At 47.0% G+C, this 21,438-nt stretch overlaps 1 protein-coding gene across 3 annotated transcripts in view; it reads right to left on the bottom strand.

The window, feature by feature from the left end:
• Positions 1–21,438, bottom strand: part of SEPTIN9 (septin 9) — a 207,879-nt gene that overhangs the window by 105,780 nt on the left and 80,661 nt on the right. Inside the window, exon 1 of one of the 3 annotated variants that reach the window (XM_081185393.1) lies at positions 14,250–14,406. The exons of the other annotated variants lie outside the window; for them this stretch is intronic. Coding sequence (XP_081041519.1) covers positions 14,250–14,304 — 55 coding nt within the window. The 5' untranslated portion in view covers positions 14,305–14,406. Of the gene's footprint in view, positions 1–14,249; positions 14,407–21,438 lie in introns of those variants that run through there. 3 annotated transcript variants of the gene reach the window in all.

Raw genomic sequence — 21,438 nt, 5'->3', positions numbered from 1 at the left:
AGCAAATTACAATATAAGAGTCAAAATTCAAAATGGGAGGCTTTCCTAAGCACTGGGCATGCCATGGTATAACTCTTCAACCCTTCAGTGGCAGGTGAATAGGCTAGAAGATATGGCTTTTCTGCAGCGGCCAAGAGAGAGTGAGCTGTGAAGTTCCTGCTTCAAACCTCATCATGGTCATGAACAGAGTCATATTGTAAAGGGCTTTGAATGCTCAAAACATGCTAAGTATTATTATCTGTTATGAAATGCCTCAGGGAAGGGACCTATCTAATTGGTAGAGCATCTGCTTCACATGAAGAAGGTCCCAGATTCAACCCCTGGCAGCTCTAGGTAGGTCTGGGATGGACCCCTGTCTGAAATCCTGTAGAGCCACTGTCAGTCAGAGCAGGCAATACTGAACTAAATGGACCATCAGTCTGACTTGGTTAAAGACCAAGGAACATAGAGAGCTTCTATGTTCCTTGGCTCTTCTATGCAAGAGGCCTTCTTGCTGATCTGGACAATCTCAATATTCTGTGTTCCTGATAGAAGTACTTTGCCTTGCAAAGAGCAGTGCTGATTTAAACAGACCAACGCCTCTGTTTAAGAGGCCGCTGTGCAAGAGGCCTTCTTGCTGATCTGGGCAATCTCAACATTCGAAGTCCTTGATGGAAGTACTTTGCCTTGCTGAGAGAAATGCTGATTTAAACAAACAAACAAAAAAACCACCAACAACTACATTTACAACTTTCTGTGTTCAACAGTTGAAAAAAACTCAAGATAGAATCATTCAACGAGGTGATGCCATCCAATCAACACAAAGGACCAGAGCTCAATATTTTCTACAGCTTTCAAGTCACTGCATTCCAAATGCTCCTTCCTGAACCTCAGACACTGTTGCACCTCTCAGGGAAGTGTGGGCTGCAATAGGGAGCTCAAGCATGAAAGTGGGTTGACGCTGTAAATGGGGTTCAAGTAGAGAAGTGATGGCCAAACTTGGCCCTCCAGCCGCTTTGGGACTACAACTCCCATCATCCCTAGCTAACAGGACCAGTGGTCAGGGATGATGGGAATTGTAGTCCCAAAACAGTTGGAGGGCCAAGTTTGGCCATCACTGAAGTAGAGGGTCAATTTTCTTCCAACCACAGTTCCATGCATAACTAATAAACACCTCTTTAATTTTTTTAAGCCTCTGCCAGTTTTAAGTGCTTAACAAATAAATTCAAAAGCAAACAAACCATCAAACTAACTGCCCTGGCCATGGATCTAGGAAACTGAAGCCAGAACACTTCTTCACTGCAACCAACTTAAAAATCTGGGCTGGGTGAGGGGGAACTCAACACCCCATTGGTGACACTTCAGACAGGTGGAAACATCTGTTATCTCTGTGGAAGTGTTGACATGGGTTTATTAGGACTGCCCACAGCATCCCCAGCCAGCAGAGCAAATGTCATGGATTCAACTTGCTATACGTGAATGCACAAAGCACTTTGGAAGAATAAGGTCAGAGGAAAGGAGAAAACATCCACCCAGCACCATATATAATAGCAGTGCAGTATGTCGTATGGGCCCAGGGTACAGAAGGTCACAAGTTCAATCCTCCCACTTCCTTTCTTCTTTCCGTAGCACCGTCGTTTCTCCACACCCCACAAGCAAGGATGTGTGGTCACTTCCTCAGACTAATAAGCCAACAGCAAATACAAGGAATACTATAGCGGGAGCTAGAACTCACCTAATATGAGACAGGCACACAACTGGTGGCTGGCATAAATGGCCTGAGAAAATGGGTGGCTTCCAAACTGCATTTTTAAGGTGAATGCATGAGTTGCTTGCAAACACCTCATTTGTGTAGGAGGAACCGGGGCAGGCCCCACCATGCTTCAAGTGTCACCATGAGGGAAAATGGAGGAAGGTAAGAACTGGGGTCTGAGTGATAGAGTAAGACCTCTCTCTCTCTCTCTCTCTCTCTCTCTCTCTCTCTCTCTCTCTCTCTCTCTCTCTCTTTTACATGTGCCTTGAGACAGAATTGTGAGTTTTTTGGAGCAGCAGGGTAGCTACATAAAATACAAACAGACTTAATTTCTCTGTGAGGGAACTCATGGGACTGCTATTGCCTTGGGAGCTTGTGATGGGTCTGGGCTCCAAACTTACCTGGGCTACATTCACTCTATACTCTTAAAGCACATTCTTTCCCCCAAAGAATTATGGGCACCCCTCACAGAGTTACAACTTCCAAGCAACCATTAACAAACTTCAGTGCCCAGAATTCTTTGAGGGGGGAAATGTGCTTTAAATGCATAGTGGCATAAGCAGCAGTCCTGGACAAACAAAGGAATACACATACCTTCCTTCTCATGTCCCCATTCTCACCCACTTTGTGCCTCACACCTATTAGAAATAAGCACCAAGAAGCTGAATTTCCCTTCAGTCCCTTCCCATCCTATTCCCTTCTTTCACATCCACTCTGTTTGACCCTCTTAGATAAATGCCTATGGGGGAAAAGGAGGAGAGGGATGTAAAAAACACGTTTGCTATTCCTACCTGTCCCCCCAATCCGCCCTGCCAAACACACACACATACAAAATTAACATTGGCCATGGAAACCCAGATCTGCCAAGCAGTTATCACCAATTTTCCAGGCCAGTTCCCTTCCCCTTCCTTTGGTATGCCTCTCCAGTGGTTTCATCTTACAAGAGGTTTATTGGCTTGGGGGGGGGGGGGAGGGATGGCTTTCATTTTAAATCATCCCTTCTGTTGCAAATGCAAGAAAATGGCTCAGAATGCTCTGTAAGGAAGTGTTTTTAAAAGCCAAACAAGGAAACTATACAGGTCTATTTGTCCTTCTGAGGGTAAATTAAAATGCTGACAGTGAAAGTAGGGCAAAATGTGTCATAACCAAAATGTGTGGTGAAAAGGACGGGTATGCCAGCTTTTTAATGTGTGAGAGATTCTAGACTCTCTCTCTCTCTCTCCACCACCACTCTGCCCACCTACTCATGCAGTGTAGGTGGGGGAAGTCTTTTAGGCCACAGATACAGCCTAGGCAGAGTTCAGGACATGTGTGAGTAAAGACTCCCTCGGTCTGAGAGCTTCTTCTTGGTATTGCAGAAAAACGGGTACATGGGTTTGTTTTAGCTTCCGATTTTTGAACAAGCAAGCACCAGGCTGCACCAAGACTTCAATGCATTCAGTTTCTACCATGGACATTTATCATGAACAGCTGCTCATACCAGACCAAATTTAGTGCACTAGAGAAACAGTTTTGTCATAGATGGTTTGTGTGACCAAGGGCAACTTCATATACAATAATATTGCTATAGGACATGTGGATGTGGCCATTTCGAGTTTGGGAACGTTAGCGAACTGCAGCTCCCCACTTCAACTGTATGACAACAGACGTGTGTGTGTGTGTGTGTGTGTGTGTGTGTATGTGTGTGTGTGTGTTAATCACATGCAGCAGCTATACATGTTTGCTTTCAGATTCCTAACGAAAAAATGATGCCCAGAATTCACTGTGTGAAGCAACCCTGAGGATGCTATTTACACAGTTCCTGTGTCATGCAGAATGATGTGTGCTTATCAGTACTGATCTTCTAGCCCCCAACAAAATCATGGATTGGGAACAAAAATAATCAAAGTACACTTTCTAACCCAAGGTGGGACCAGGGCCCTTAGACATCAATTCTCATCTTCTAGATCACGGGTAAGTAGAAGGTAGATTGGGATCTACCAGTGGATCTTTGGGTGATTGGCAGTAGAGTGGCAAGGATTTCTGACTCCCAACTGTTCAACAACTAAATTACTCTGAGTTACCCTGAGTTAAGGTTGCTGAAATCCTGGGATAACAAGGAAAAGGTCTGTAAGTGGGAGGACTGTGAGCTCAGCTCAGTTCTTGGGCTTCAAAACAAATTCCAGGGCTCAGCAGGTGCTCAGAGGTACCATCCATGATCTAAGCGCACATCTTCTGCACTTGACTCCAGTTGATAGATCTCTTGATCACAACATGCCACAAGCAGAGAACAAGAGTAAAGGATGGCCCTTGGTGACTATGGCTGGCACGAGTCCAACAATTCTGCAATAATAGTGCTGGAACTATATATTATGCTACCATTCCCCCTGCTTCAGCCAGGTGTGTGACAGTGCAGGCATTGCCTGAAAATGGAGAGTAAAACTGGTATTTACTGGAATGCCACAAGTGCAGCTGAACAATAAGGAGATGGATATTCTACCTAGTACATGAGGTGGGGGTTGCAGGAGATGGTAATTGGAAGAGAACTGCAGACATGTTGGTATGATGAAAGCTGAAGTGCGTCAGTCAAGATGGCCACACACTTATACTAAGATGCCATTAATGTGTCACTTTCAGTCACTAACACAAACTTTTTACAGCTCACTCATATGAGCACTATAATCAGCAAGAAAGGGAACACACACACAATATCATGACAACTCATCCCTACTGGTGGCCAAAGAGCAAGTAGTAAGCAAGATTAAGCAAGGTGGAATCAAAAGTGCTTTCTCATAAAGCCTTATGACAATGACAGACTGCAACCAATAGGATACAAGAGAGTTTTGGTCAATAACTAAAAACAAACTATAAGCTTAACACACAGGCATGCTGCAGACAATGGGCCAACCTGCACAGGTCTTGGTTAAACTATGAATTCACTCAGTTCTTGCAAGGTATTTTGTGTCCCAAGCTAAGCCAACACTGGTTCCTCATCTTCCTGCATAGCAAATGGAAATGGAATGGTGCCAGTGAGGGCCAGAATATCCAAACAATCCGCATTGCCATGTTGTCATAGGGTTTCCCCATGCCATGTTGCATCTTATTTTTAGGGCCTGGTTGTCTCCTATGCTTCCTGTTTGGTACTTAAGAACGGAAACAGAAGGGCAAGGCATTCCCAAAGAGAGTACAACCCTTGGAGCTATGCATGGTATCTTGGATAGCCAAGGAGCCAGCAAGGAAATCACCACCTGACAACCTATCTCTACTTCTCTACGGTGGCATTATCATCTCATGGGCTCCCATTCAAGAATGGCCATTATTTTTAATGTGAAAGGAAAAAGCCAACCCTAAAAAACAAACTCAAGACAGGTTTTCCTCCAGGAGGCACTCAAGGGTATGCAGTACCGATACCTCCGTTGTTGTTGCTGTTGTTAAAAAGTGTGGCACTTACTGTAACAACTTCATGGTGAGTACTGGCACCTCTTTTTGTAGAAAAAAAAGCACTGTATGCTGCTCAGAAACAATGGCCAGGGCAACCCTGTCAGATGGGTGGCATATAAATAATAAAATTAATATTATAAAATATATATTATGAAAAATATTAACTGATACAGATTCCAAATATTTCCTCATAGGCCCCTCCCAATTTGTTCACAGCAAATCAGGATTAACTGAATACTTGCAACACGTAGCAAGTATTGTTCATATCATTAATGTACTTAAATTACATTTAGCAACAATGTCTATTAAATCAATAATAAAAGACAGTATATACCGGTAAATGCTGAAAATAAATTCCATTTCACCCAAGTGAGTGTATCACTTGCAGTGCTCTGGCTCACAGTACTGTCCAACTGTGACCCTGAAGTTTGAAATATTCTTGGCTCCCGCATTTTGGAGGCTTAGTTTGGCAAGCCTACCAGGGAAATATACTGCTTTATAAATACTGGTGAATATTAATGCTATGCCACATCAAATATCTAAAAATAATGATAACAGCAGTTTAGTTTGATGTCCTCAGCTATCAGCAGCAGCGAAGAATAAATCCCAAACATGTTGACCTAAAGGATGAGCCTCTGAATGAGTTAAACCACCAGTGCCTGGACACCCTGAAAGCAGCAATGAAAATGACTGGGTACACCATGAGCAGTGCTAGCATCATTCTGGGAACAATTGTTGGGTATCTTGATGGGGCAAGAGGATCAGTGCACAAATAACCCAGGGGCTGAAAGAAACAGTCTATTATAGTAATGGGGGGATGCTAAGCAACTCACCCCTATGGTATTTGTATAGCAGCACCACCACCCCTGACACTTGGGGCTTATTCATACAACAATTGCATCACGAGCAAGGACTGGCTTGCTTCACGTGTAGTTAATGATTGACAATGGTTTATCATGAATGACCTGTGTGCTGGTGCATAGTGCTCAAAATTCCCTGCTTCCCTCCTGCTCTTGGCCATGATGATGGGAGGAACAAGTCCAAGCCTTGGCTTGTCATGTCATCTCAACCAATAGCCTAGGTTTGGACTGCATGGCAAGTCAGACTTGTGGTTTTCTACAGGCAGGATTCCTCCATGGGCAACCATTCAGAGGCCACATGTCAAAGATGGGCAGGGCAGAGGTAAAAGTGAGAGGTACAACAGGTATCAATCTTTGCTGTTACAATAGAAACTCAGAGGTTTCCATATATACCAGCCCACTACACCTCTCCATTCTGGCAAGCAAGAGCCTTTATCACAGTGCAGGGACACATTCCAGCCAGGCAAAATCAATTGATTGGGATAGATATTGCTTTTAGGCCCAGAAAAATCAAGAGAGCTGCCTCAGCGATGTTACATAGCAAGGCTGTTGTCAACTCTTCACTAAAAAATACACTCCAGAGCTGGCGTACCTGAAACAAGGAGCATCTCTTATTTTCTGTTGGACAACAATACTCTCCTAACTTTAAGGCCATCTTTAGCCGAAAACACGTCAAAGTGCAAGTAGAGAAATAGGAACCGCTCCGGCGGGAAGGTAAATGGCGTTTCCGTGTGCTGCTCTGGTTCGCCAGAAGTGGCTTAGTCATGCTGGCCACATGACCCGGAAGCTGTCTGCAGACAAACGCCAGCTCCCTCGGCCCATAGAGCAAGATGAGCGCCGCAACCCCAGAGTCGGTCACGACTGGACCTAATGGTCAGGGGTCCCTTTACCTTTACCTTTATCCTGGTGCATGCTGTGGTCGCTGGCGTCTCTGCACAACACTGCGCAAGGCCTCTGTTATATGCCGCCTACAAGAATTGAATTTCACATTCCCCCAATGCACAACCAAGCTATAGAACAGGAGCCTGGTGGGAGGTAGTGTTGGACTTGCAATTAGGAGCTATGCTTTATTATTTGATGCTACTCCCGAGCAATCTGAGATCCTCCTGGCAAGGTGAGGCCTGGGGAACACTGGCAAGGCAAGCGCATAGCTGTCAACTTACAGATTTGAAAATAAGGGACCAGCAGCCTCGAAAATAAGGGATCAGCAGCCAAAATAAGGGATCAACAATTACTTTGATAAAATACATATTTTGTTGCATGCAAATGGCTTTAGATACCTATTTAAATCCATAAATTACCATATAGCATATATTCAACACACAAACACAGCAACAATTTGTTGTTGACAAAGGACAGCTGGACATAGAAAGGGCTCCATTACCTTCAGTAGCTTATTTAAGGGACATCATCAATAAGGGACAGCAGCAGGACATGGCGCTGGGATAAGGGACTGTCCCGCCAAATAAGGGACGTTTGACAGCTATAGGCAAGCGTTGAGCTAATGCGGAGAGGAACTCCTCAGAAGGCCTGCCGAACCCCCTCAACATGGGCAGGGGGAGCAGTTCTTGAACAAGTGTTGGCAAAATAAAGTATAAATAACTTAAGAGGTGGAGGGGCGCTGTGGTATCATGCTATGCTTATTCAAGGCAGTGGAACTTTTACCAATGGCATTTCAGGATATATAAAGCCTTTCTCCCCTGCCCCAAACACACAATATGTAAAATTATGGGTTTTATGCAACTAAGCTATACACATTCAAATTAATGGATTTTAGTTGTGCCCATTATTGTCACTGGGTCTACTGTGAGTTCAGCTACCATAAGCTATAATCCTACGTTATCAACATAATCACACTTGTCCACTCAGAGTAACAGGAACAAAAACAGTTCAATTCAGGGAATATCTTCCATTAGATATTAATAGTTGCTGGTTGCTATAAAAGAACCTAGCAAAACCTAGCATGTGGGTGGAAAGTATTTTTGCTTCCCTGAATATGAAAACCATGTGGAAGACAAAAGCCATCCACTAAAGAGGGTAAGAGAAAATTCTGTGTGCTTATCATGTATGTAGGTGATCATTACCACCCAGGAACCAATTAGATCACAAAGTCGTCGTCCCCACTTGCAGTGCCAAAATGCCTCCCCTGCCCCAATGCAGGGAGCAGGGGACTAACAGTCACAGGAAAATGGCTCTACACAGATGAATTGCTCTCCCCTTGGTGAAAAGGCATCTTACCCAAAGGAAAATGCAGCATATCCGTTAACAAATGCTTCCCCAGGGGTTCAAAGTTTTTGAAGTGATCGTGTTTGAATAGGGAATTATTAAACAGAGAATTATTTCAGAACCTAAATGCAGTTCAATACATTATCATGCCACCAGAATGATCTGAGTGTATTCCTTTGGGTTTCTGAGCATCAGTCCCTGAAAGTCGGTCATACACCCAACAGACATGGAAAAGAGAAAGAGCAGTGGAACAGCTCAATATAGTTGCATTTATGGGTGCAATTTATGCAAAACGTGCACTTCAAACAGGAAACAAAATGCATGCAAGAGACACAGAAGGTTTTAGATTTCTGTTCAGTTCCAGATATTGGTCTGTAAAACACAGATAGGGATATATATATATTGGAAGAAAGGTTGCTTACCAAAAAACACTGAAATACAAATTACTTATAGTAGCCCATAGGCACTATAGCATGATGCAGAAACAAGTAAAACAAGGCCACCCAGTTACCTTCTGTATATGGAATGGGAGGCCTCTTATCTGCCTCAGGCAACAAAATCTCTTGAGCCAGTCTTGTTGGCAGCTAGCCTACACTGTGTCATGCTCTAGTCATATTGCAAATGGAGACGAGTCAATTTATATGTTTAGGCCATGGGGGGGCATCCAATTTGTGGGTGATTCTGTTTGTGAGTAGCATCACTTGGGAGGAGAGCCCTCATGGAAGAGTCTGCAAAAAGTCATTGGAAGCATGGCGCCCTGGTAATAAAGAAATCCCTGCCCTTAAAATGTTCCCACTTCTGCCCTCTACAATGTAATGCTCACATGAGCTATTCTTAGGCCAATTCACCCGTTATCAATCAGCTCATGCTCTAGATTTTAATATTTTAAAACAGATGACTCACACTGTGTCTTAAAAAAACCCACAACCTGAATAACAACGCCTGCAAACTATCCACCGACTGCAGCGCAGCATTCACACAAATTAGGATAGTTGTGCATGTGTGGTATGTGCAAGTGGATGCAGAACTCTAATTCAGAATCTGTTTCAAGTACATCCTCTGTGTTCTCTGATTCAAGAAAACAACAACAGAATCAGAGTTCTGATTTTATCTCTGGAGGACTCCCCTCATGGAAAACAATACACTCTGGAACTCTCTCTGAGCTGCCAAGGGGAAGTGAGGTGGCAGACAGCCACATCCAGACACCTGCTTTTCCCCTTGACCCTCAATCCTCCACCACTACCACTGTGCCATTTCAGCAAAAGAATCTGGGGGTCTCCTGGGCTCCCCAAACAAAGGTCAAATCCTACTCAAATCTGCCCTCTGAACTTCAGTAAGAGAGCCACCACTTGTGGCCAATAGTCATGACTCAATGGAGAAGCAGATGTTTCCATGCTGCAATCACCTCCCCATTGTTCTTTGTGCAGATGAAATAAAAGGGTTTCTCCATCCCCTTTTGAGAACAGAGCACACACGCATGCAAACACAAACACAAACCCAGCACAAACGGTAACTGGGTTTTGTATCTGTGACTCAATATGCCTTTGGCTTTGCTTTCACTGCAAGAGAAAGATTGTGTTGGGGGGGGGTGTGTGGGGAAACTAGCTTACCTTCTTGGCAGGGGTAGATGAGCACATACTGTTCATCCCCTTGCCGCATCTCTATTCTGAAGAGATCCTACTTCGCAGCAGGGCCTAAGCACTGCCAGTTCAGAAAACAAGGAACATGATGGGTCTCCCTATAGGTTCCTTCTAGCCAGAGCATTGGGAACACTGTGCCAAAACAAAACCCAAACATTTCTATGCAAAAGAAAAAGCGGTGGAGGTTGGAAGCATCAAGGTTTGCAAGACTGAACACAATGGTACTAGGGGAAAGCTAGGACACCGGGGAACTTGCGCTTCCTCTGGACCTCTTTGTCAGGGCAGGCTGCTGCTACTACTACTACTACTACTACTACTACTACTACTTTATTATTTATACCTCGCCCATCTGGCTGGGTTTCCCCAGCCACTCTGGGCAGCTCCCAACCGAATATTAAAAACACAATACAGCATTAAACATTAAAAACTTCCCTAAACAGAGCTGCCTTCAGATGTCTTTTAAAAGTAAGATAGATGACATCTAATGGGAGGGCGTTCCACAGGGTGGGCACCACTACCGAGACGCTCCTTCAGGTATACCGGGCCGAGGCCGTTTAGGGCAGGGGTCGGCAACCTAAGGCCCTGGGGCCACAAGCAGCCCATGGGGGGTCATTTAACTGGCCCATGGACCCCCGCCACCCACTCAATCGGCTCCCGTGCGCCGCGCTAAACCGGCATGGAACAGAGCGGGGGCTGCCTTCCGCGATGCTGGCTGGCTCCTGCAGTCAATGGGAAGCTGCACACACCTCCTCTGTGCCGGAAGGAGCAGCGGAAATAGCATTTGCGCATGCTCCGGCCCACCATGGCGTCTGTGGGACCGTGAACCAGCCCAAGCCACAAAAACTTTGCTGACGCCTGTTTTAGGGCTTTAAAGGTCAGCTGGGAGCAAATGTAGGTCTCTCAGGACAGGTGTTATATGGTCTCAGCGGCCACTCCCAGTCACCAGTCCAGCTGCCACATTCTAGATTAATTGCTGTTTCCGAGTCACCTTCAAAGGTAGCCCCTTCATAATATAGGTTATCAGTAGCACTAGACACCAGGGCTCCAGCTAAGGGTGCTGTGGATTGTGGGGTGAGCAGAGTGAGACCACCACCAGAGCCTGCCCCACTATTAAGCAGATTGATGCTACTGCCTCAGGCAGTTTGTTTTAGGTGTCATAAAAGGACAGGAAATTGTTGATTATTTAATCTTATCATAATACAGTATAATAACTTTTCTAGGGAAAAGTGCTTATGGGATTTTCTGCCTCAGGTGCCGATAGCAACTTTGCTGGCCTTGGGTAATCCCACTTTGACTCTGACTCTTAGGCAGCAAAATCTATTGGGCCACCCCTGGCAGCCAGTGTGGCACAATGGTTAGAGTGTTGGACTAGAACCTGAGAGAGCAGGGTTCAAATCCCCACTCAGCCGTGAAGCTCACTGGGTGACCTTGGGCCTGTCACCATCTCTTAGCCTGACCCACCTCACAGGGTTGTTGTGAGGATGAATGGGGGGACATGCACACCACCTTGAGATCCTTGGAAGATACAGGTGGTATATAAATGTAATAAATAAATCAAATCTCTGGGCCTTGTCACCACATATTGTCTCATCCACGCCGTACATTTAAAACACATGGCTTCCCCCTCAGAACCCTGGGAACTGTGCTCTGATAAGGGTGCTGAGAACCACAGCTCTATGAAACTACTGTTCCCAGAGTTCTTTGGGGGGAGCCATGTGCTTTAAGCATACAGTGTGGGTGTGACATCTCTCTTAGCCTTTATTGAGACAGGATGCTGTCTTGTACTGAGTCACAGCACTGATCCATCTAGTTCAGTATTGCCTACACTGCTGGTCTTCAACGGGTGGGTTGTGGGTTGCAGACTGATCTAAGATGGGTCACAACAAGAGCACTAACACCATGCAGATATATAGTGTAAGATTAAGAAATGGGTCCCCAAACGCATGCTTGAGTTAAAGCGGATCCTAGGTCTGAAAAGGCTGGAGATACCTGACCTTCACTGAACAGCAGCAGCTCTCCAGTCGGACAGAGGTCTCTTCTTGAGATGCCAGGGATTGAACCTGGGACCTTCTGCACACAAAGCAAGTTGCTCTACCACTGAGCTACAGCCCACCAGGAATCCCCACATGCTTCTGCTGCTTATGGGGAGGAGGAAAGAGCAAAACATAGAAAACTGCCTTATACCAGATTAGACTATTTGTCCAACTAGCTCAGTATTGTCTGCTCTGATTGGCAGTGGGGGGGGGTCTTTACCATCACATGCCTTTAGCTGGAGTTGCCAAGGTCTAAACTCGGGCCATTCAGCCTGCAATGCATGTGCTTTGATGACACTGACTGAGCTGTGGTCCTCCCCCCACCCCCACATCAGCACTGCACCACCAAGCCTGGATAGCTCGGTTGGTTAGAGCATGGTGTTGATAATGCCAAGGTTGCAGGTTCGATCCACACCTGGGACAACTGCATATTCCTGCATGCAGGGAGTTGGACTAGATGGTCCTCAGCATCTCTTCCAACTGTTTGACTCTATGATTCACTGATTTCAGAGCTAGCTAGGAACCTGCCTTTCAAAGCTGAGTTTTTCAGGATGCTAAGTTCTGCAATGTATCCAGTCAGAATTGTGGAATACATATGCCGCTCCGTCTTTGGGTAGGTGTATTTGCAGTTTTAAAGTGATTTTTTAAAAAAAGTTCAAAACACACACTAAAAGTTCAGAACTGATCTGATCTCCTCTATCAGTCTCTGCCACTTCATTCCACAGAATTGGCCCAGGGGATCAGCCAAAGAGGCAACACCTACAATTTAGACGACCAACTTTCCGCCATCAGAACGGAAGGAAGCGATTCCTCCAGAACGAATCTATTTCCTGGTTTGCACTAACAGCACAGAAAGCTGCCATGCAGACATGTCATAGCTCCCTGTGGGCTGTAGACGAAACAGGGCATTTGGAGAAATACCAACATGGCTGAAGTTTAAGGCAGCAATTCTCCTGTAGTGAGAAAAGGATCTGCAGCACCTTCATATCCAATTATACCTACACAGATCACAATGCCAATGTCAGGGGGGGGGCAGGGGCATGTAGCGGAGGAGAAAACTGAATGTAAATTTCATCTTTGAGGTCCAGGTCCAACCACTGCTACATACTTGCAAAAAAAATCACACACCCCAGCCAACACCTCCCCCACCAACCCATTAACCATCTTGCAAACTTGTGGCCTTGTTGATCCTTCCCATCTTGAGATCAAAAGGAAGTGGCAATGAAGAGCTACAGAAAGGAAACACCCTGAGCCATTTTCTGCTGACTTGCCTGTCAGTTTTTGGAATGGGTGGGCATCAAAACATTGTCAAGCAAAACAAAAGGGAAGGGAGAGGGGAGGAGACCAACTGCAACCTCATACTTGTCTGGGCTACACAACAAACTCTGCAAGCTTGTGGCAATTCCTGCTTCGCCCCTCTCTCAAGGGGGAGGGGGAGAGGCAGAGTCTGCCTGCCTGCCCATCACAGGGACAATCAAAACAGAAGTAGTACCCGAAGACCACACACCTAAAACATCACACATAAGTGTGTGCAGGCATACATGGAAACGTGACATGCTCTTCCGAAAAGACTTTCCTACCTGACCATTAATCAGCACAAAGGTGAACAGTTTTTATTAGCAGATGCCAGTCATACTAGACGCCGCATTCAACTCTGCCTCAGTTTACCGCCTGTTAAATTGCACTAGCAGCCAGCGACTGCACAAGGATGCAAGATGAATGTGTTAAAGGGGCCTTCGTGCTTAATAGCACGCCGTTTGCTCAAACTCACAGGCTTTCTTTTCAGAGAAGAATAAGCGCCCCAGACAGACCCCCGCGAACTGTACCCTCGTTTTCTCTCAAATCTTCTGCGAAGGGGGGAAGAGGCACCTCATCTCAGAGGCCTCTGTTTTAAAATCCACCCGTTTCATGACCTGGCCAAAACCAAAAAAGCAGGCAACTCACCAGCCTTAACGCCCACCACCACCCCGCGGAGTCGAGGGGCCTTTGCTCAGTTTCTCCCGATCTCGTTTCTTTTCGCAATCCCCGAGCACAAGTCTCGCAATCCCAGCGGCGGATGCGATGCGCGATTCCCGCCACACCACCAACACACCACCGGACTCCGGCTGTTCCCCGCCGGCCTCGAACCACGACGGTGAGGGGTAGAAGGAGCCGGGGGGCCTTCTCAGCTCTGGGAAGGGGATGGAAACCCACACACGGGAACGAGCGGAACACGGGTGCGCCCCATTGGCAGGGGGGAAAGGGGGGGTGGGAGAGAGTGCCTGCGCCAGGATCCCTTTCCTTCCCTTCCTCTTCGTCCTGCGCCCTCCCTCCCTCGCTCCCTGTCGGCTCTACCTACCCTCGAAGTCGGAGATGATACCTTCCAGGTGCGCGTTGACCGCCGGGTCGGACATCGCCGCGCTCGGCTCCGGCTGGGCAATGCGCCCCCTCCCCAAGTTCCCGGCAAGGTCCCGAGCGCGGCGGCGGCGGCGGCGCTGCGCGGCGGGGCTGGGCGCCTTCGGACGGCCCCCTAGCCGCGAGAGGGGCGGACAGGCGGTCGAGAGGGGCGGGCTGCCGAAGCTCTCGCAGGCAGGATCCCCCGCCCCGTGGGCTCGTCCTGTTGCACAGGCTCGAATGAATGGAGGCAGGCAGGCAGGCAGGCAGGCAGGCAAGGAAGGCAAGGCGAGCAGGGAAAGCGCGGCCCTCCCCGCCCCTCTGCTCTGGGCAGCTTCGCGTGCGCCCGCCCGGCTTCCCCTCCGCGCACTGGCTGCGCCGCACGCCTGTCAAGGCGAACCCGAGCAGGGCCAAGCCGACGAGAAAGCTGGGTGGGCAGGACTCCTCCTGCCCCCCTTCTCCAGCCGAGCCGAGGGGGATCCGAGCGAACTCAGCCCCAGGCTCAAGGCAACGCCCCAAGCCCGCGAGGCACTCAGCCCAGGGGAGGGCCGGGCCGGGCTGGGCCGCCTCCTCCTCCAAAGATGCTCCAGCACCGAGGGGGCAAAAGCCTGGGCTCCGGAGACGCCACCCCCACCACTTGGAACAGCGCGAAAACTCAATCCAGGCAGCGGGGCGGGCGGGGGTGCTTTGGAGCATGTGTAGAGTACCTTTCCCTCACCAGTGCGGAAGCGGGCGCAAATGTCTAACCAGTCTCCCGATATAGCTTGGACTGCAGGCCAGGGCAGGCGTGCCAAAGTAGAAATGGTGTGCTTTTTTGATTGATTGATTGATTGATTGATTGATTGATTGACTGAACATCAGGAAGAACTTTCTGACAGTAAGATCTGGAAGACAGTGGAAAGGACTCCCTCGGGAGGTAGTGGACTCTCCTCCCTTGGATGTTTTAAAGCAGGAGTTGAATGGTCATCTTCCATGAATGCATTAGCGGAGATTCCTACATTGCAGGGGGGTTGGGCTAGATGACCCTCGGGATCCTTTCCAAACATATTCTATGAGTATGTTTACTTAGCACTCCACATCTAGGCTAGCAGAACAAATCCTTGGTATCTTTCTTTATACAGCTAGTGAGTGCAATCAGAGAGAGAGAGAGAGAGAGAGAATGTTAATGGCTGATGTTGTGTTTAGACCTAGGACTACATCCTATACATCAGCTGAAGGCACAACACCGTTTTATTGATCTATCATCCTGCCACATTTGTAAGTATCTCAGGTCAAAGTAGCATAAAGGAAACAGTCTGTTTTTATTCTTACAACCACCCTGGGAGGTAGAGTGAGAGAGGTAGAGATGAGAAATAGCAGGGGCCAGGAAGAACCCACCTGAAAAGCAAATGAGTGGTTATCTTGTCTTAAGCTCCTTGGAAGAAAGAGGTGTATAAATATAATGAATCCAGTTACCTAAAATAAACAGGAAGAGAAATCCTTTGGAGGAAAGGGAGAGTCAGCGGTGGAGGAACCACCATATCCTAAGCCTTGCTGAACACAGCAGAAGGTAGTGGAGCTGTCTTCCCTCTCCCTGTTTTTTCCCTATCGGAAAGAAAATGATTACAACAGCTCCAGGGGTTATAGTTATTCTATCCTGTGAGGTGAACAGGAGGATTTGGAATCCATGACCCCCTATGAGGTACATGGTGGAGGTGGCAGAGGTTGCTGCCACCACAGTGAGGGGGACCTTCAGCCACAGACCCCTCCCACACCACCAGTGGAGGGGCCAGGTCCACAACAGCCAACATCCTCTCTGGAAGCTTAGGATACTTCTTCTGCAAAGAAGGGTGGTGAATGAATCCACAATAAGAGCAGTAAAGACAGGTATAAGGCCCAACAGGTACATAAGCTGCTTGTCACCATGCCATGATGCATTCTGTGGCACTTTCTGCTGGTAAGCTGATAACCCTTTCCCAGCTGGATGGCTAGGTCTATGCCATGGGTGTCTCTTTTTATTGTTTTTAAATTCATTTGCTGCTATTTTCTGTGATGTTTTCAACTGTTTTCGTCTGTTTTATTGCATTGCATATGGTGCCTTGAGAGGGCAATTTATTATTATTATTGATAATAACCTTTTTCATGTTTTCAACATTCTAAGAACATCTGTTAACAATTTATAAATGTCATCTAAAATCCAACTCATAATACAAAAGTGTGCCTGATTTCTCTATAGTGACACAATCTTTCCAGCACTGGTGAAACTTTCCATGTTTAGCTATCTGTTTTTATTCACAGCATGACACAGAGGACTTTTTTTTTTAATGGAACAGAACTGCTTTCTTTCTTTTTTAAGAAGAAAAGAAAGAAATCAGAATAATGCCCTCAGCAGGATTCTGTTTAATCTGAGTTAGGAAAAAGTTTGTATCTGCCATATTTTATGAGATCAAAAAGAACAATAAGGGAGCTCTGCCTGCATTGAATGCTTCAAATGGTTTTTGGCTTTAAGTTTGGAACTATTAAACCACAACATTACAGAGACCTTTGTGCACTCCAGGTCAGTTTGCAGCTGAAGTGTTTTCAAAATACGTGGACATCCTTTATACGTATCAGCAATACATGACAGCATTTAGAAGCTGACCAGTGCCTGCTTTACTGAATGAGCTCACTTGTGCATTTCAGAATCAAAGGTGTTACCAGAGATTGACAAGTGGAAGTGCTCCTTTTGCACTGCTGGTGTCACTTCCTTAGTCTAGCTGCCAGGACTTGCTCCTCCAAAAACATCACAGCTGGAGGGAGAGCTGGCTATTGTTCAATGAACAGTAGGGCTACAACCCAGTGGAAGAGCAACACTTTGCCTGCAGAGGGTCTCACGGTCAATCCCTGCATGCAGGGCTGAGAGAGACCCCTGTCTGCAACCCTGGAGAGTTGCTGTCAGTCAGTGTAGACAATACTGAGCTAGATGGACTATTGATCTGACTCAGTATAAGGCAGCAACTTCCTGTGTTCCTTTGTACACAGTACAGCAGGCAAGCTGGCTGATCAGTGCCAACAAACTTGGCAGTGGCTCTGAAAGGAAGCTGATGTTTCCTTCTCATACAGTGCCAAAGCATCAGAGTTGCATGTAAAATCCCTTTCAGAGACTTTCCCCCAGTGTGTGAGATTTTGATAAATGCTCTTGACTAGAAGAATTGAATGCAAGAAGGGAACTAAAGGTCAGTTGTTTAGATATTAACCTAGGCCAAGATATTACACCAAGGTGGTGCCACCTCTTTTCCTTCTGGTCCTGCCTTTTCCATGAACTCTTGTGGTATTTAAACTGGGACACGGGTGGCGCTGTGGGTTAAACCACAGAGCCTAGGACTTGCTGATCAGAAGGTCGGCAGTTCGAATCCCTGCGACAGGGTGAGCTCTCGTTGCTCAGTCCCTGCTGATGTGCAGTTCAAAAGCACATCAAAGTGCAAGTAGATAAATAGGTACCACTCTGGTGGGAAGGTAAACGGTGTTTCCATGCACTGCTCTGGTTTGCCAGAAGCGGCTTAGTCATGCTGGCCACATGACCCGGAAGCTGTACGCCGGCTCCCTCGGCCAATAAAGCGAGATGAGCGCCGCAACTCCAGAGTCGGCCACGACTGGACCTAATGGTCAGGGGTCTCTTTACCTTTACCTATTTAAACTGCTCATTTCATTGTCATGTACTGAGGCTGAACCTCAACAAGCAACGTGAAGCTCATTCCTGAAGTAAAGGGCCAAACTACATGTCATGTTGTTCATGCTGTTTTTTGCTTAAGCAGCAGTGAGGCCACAATCCAAAATGCATGGCTGATCCAGAGCACATTCCTGTATCAGTTTCCTGCTGCAAACCCTGAGGTGCATGTTCAGATTCAGGCCCCACAACTGTTATTCCTTCCAAATAAAAGTGTCCAGTTTTAGCATGCTGTCGCAAAAGCATAAACAACCATAGTAGGCAGTTTGGGGCCTTTATGGCTTGGCAACAGTACAGACCCAGTGCTTTTGAGGGGCACCGGTCAGCTAAACCTCAACACTTTGAAGTTCAGTTAATTTCAAAGAGCCGTAATTTCTGTACTAAACTATCCCAATGGAATCAACAGGGCTTACAAACAACAAAATTGACTGCAATGTCTCCAAGCTACTGAAAAGGTCTGTTATATTTTCTGGGTCAATACTATCCTGCAGGGCCATTCAGCAACTGCACTACTGTGATATCACTTGCGGATAACACATCCAAGATTAAGGCTACACTACACCTGATTTGTGGGAGTGGGGAGGAAAGAGCATGGATAATTTACTTGGAAATCCACGCCCCCCTCTCCCCTAATTCAGCACCTTCTAAGGCTGGGCTATTCCACAGTAAGGCTTCAATGCTATCCACACTTATATAGATATCTTTGTGAAAGACAATTACTTGCAGTCTGCAGAAAAATAGCTTTTACAACACTGAATCTCCCAGAGATTTCATAAATAGAGAGGGAGAGGAAGTGAAGTCATCAAGAGGAAATCAGCCTACTTTCTCTATGTTTATTTGGGAAAATGACACCCTTACTTGCAAAGCCTGGGAAACAGAATGGAATAACAGGAAAATCCCACACCCTTTAGAGCCAGGATTAGAGAGAGACACTAGAGGGAAAGTCATGTGGTCATGCTTTTGCTCTTCAGCTAAGACTATGCTCTCCTTAGGGTGTGGATTTATTTTATTTTTTAAAAAGTCTATTAAATCTCACTTTGTTTCACAACTGTTTATACATAAAGTTAGCAGACAACATCAAAACATCATTTGCCAGAAGGCACACAGCCTAAACAGTGAAGCATCACTTCACAGAAGACATGTGGTCTAGCCTTAGGTAGCATCTCTACAACGTTGCCTCTGGCTACCAGCTTCACATAATATCAGAGACAGGTGCTGTGGTTGCATGTATGTAAATGTGAGAGAGGAAGAGGTGTGAGTGCATGTGTACGTGAGAGACAAGTGCTGCTGTGGAAGAGGGAGCGAGAGTAGTGTCAGTTTCTGAAGCTAAACTGCATCACCATTCAGTCATTTCTCCCAACCTTTGCCAAGCCATTGTCTTTCTCTTACACATGGAAAGAGGCACAGTACAATGGGAAACCTGCATGCCTTCAACAAGAGCATCATAATGACAGCAGGTATCAGTCATCCATTGGCAGCCATTCTACAAATAGCCTGGCTGACTTCAGGGCTATACAGTTCAGGCAGGAGAGTGTTATATTTTTGAACACTGCCTCATTTGAAATGCACTTTGCTTGCCCCCTAATGACTTTAATGAACATATGACACCGGGTGGGCTGGGGTGGTTTTCTGCCCTGCTCAGCTTTTCCACATGCATGTTGGATGCAGACAGCTCTTGCTCCTTATTACCCATAAATTGGAGAGAGGCAGGCAGTAACCTTCCGCTCTTCTGTATTCAGAAATGTATTGTTCATGGATAAAACGAATGTGCCCGGGTGAGGTGAAGATGGTACATGGCAGAAACAGAAATGCAGAAACAGGCTGGTCTTGTTTCTGACATTTCCACACCAGATCCCAATTACAGAGCCTATAGGACAGTGTTTCCCAACCACTGTTCCGCGGCACACTAGTGTGCCGCGAGATGTTGCCTGGTGTGCCGCGAGATGTTGCCTGGAGGGAGGCGGGCGAGTCAGGCGGCGAGAGGCGGGGCGGCGGCGGCGAGGAGAGGCCGCCCAGCGCGGGGCTCTTGCCGTCTGCCTGCCTGGCTGCCTGCGAGCTCAGCGGGCAGCACCTCCGTCCGCAGCGCCCGCCTCGCGGCTCTCATTCCCTGCCCCTGCCAAAGCTCACCCAGCCAAGCCGCGCTCTCCTTCCTGCCTCGCTTTGCTGCCTCCTCCCCCCCACCCCCAAAGCTTGGAGGTTCCCCGGCAAGGGGGAGGGAAAAAAATTGAAACTTACACTTTCGTGCGTCCCTCCCGGCGTGACGCTGCGCGCTGACGTCACGGGGCTGTAATGGTGGTGTGCCTCGAGATTTTTTTCATCAAACAAGTGTGCCTTTGCCCAAAAAAGGTTGGGAAACACTGCTATAGGAGAAAGATTAAATAAGTCCCCCCCTCCTCCACCCTGTGTTGCCAAATGGTTTTCATTCTCATTTTCAGACTCTTGGAAATTTATTTCTGGGGTGGAGGGGGGTGGGAAGAGAAGGAGAAAATGAGATTTCCATACCTAACGCAAGAAGAGGCTTCTGGGGCTTTCAGGCAGCAATTCCAGCTGCTGTCCCTCCTTCCGCACACATTTTGTATCTGCACAGGCATAAATTCCTCTCCCTTCCATGTCAAGGAGCTTCTGTTTGCTACAGGCAACAGTTCACCTGTAGCTTTGTCTGCATAATGATGCCTACCAGTCACTGGGGAGCACAAGCAGGGAATGCGCTGTTGTGCTCAGGTCCTGCTTGCTTGTGGGCTTCCCACAGGCATCTGACTGGCCCCTGTGAGAACAGGATGCTAGACTAGATGGGCCTTTGGCCTGATCCAGCAGGGCTCTTCGTCTGTTGTTAACATTCCTGTAGGAAGAAGCAAGCAACTGCTGCTGAGGGATGAGGAACCTGATCCCCTTCATATGCTGTTGGACTCCAACTCCCTAATGCAATAGCCAGCATGACAGGTGTCCAGGGATGATGTGATGTTCCAACAACACCTGGAGGGCTAAAGGTTCAACATCCTTGGTTTAGAAATGTTTTCCAACTCATCATTCCTAACATGTGGTGGGCTGACCATGTTCTCCATTGTAGGGCACGTGCCAAAGCTCAGACACCAGAAGAAGCTCACTGTTGACCCCCTCAAATCATCCTGGCCCTGGTCCTCTTCTAAGTCCTGGTTCACTGGTAATGCTAAGTCAAACCATGGCTAAGCAAGAATGTGCAAGCACATGAGTACATGCAGGAAAAATTGCAGCCGCTTCTCTCCTCCTCTAGTCTTTCAGTCAAACCGCAGGTTGTAGTCAAAGTTTGTTCTTGGCTTGCCAAACATGGTTTGTCTGTGGGAGACAAAGAACAAACCTGGGTTCAGGTGTAGCACTTGGCCAAACTGGAGATGAGCTGCACATAGCACAGCTAGCAGGAGGAAGAGCGAAGTAGCCACTCCTGTTACTTAGCCATGGTTTGACTTTGTGTGATGTGTGAGTTGGGCTTTAC

The sequence above is a fragment of the Podarcis bocagei genome (assembly GCF_964188305.1).
Source record: "Podarcis bocagei genome assembly, chromosome: 2".
In the NCBI taxonomy this organism is placed as follows: domain Eukaryota; kingdom Metazoa; phylum Chordata; class Lepidosauria; order Squamata; family Lacertidae; genus Podarcis; species Podarcis bocagei.
Note: the sequence above shows the minus strand (reverse complement) of the source record. Positions and strands in the feature narration are given on the sequence as shown.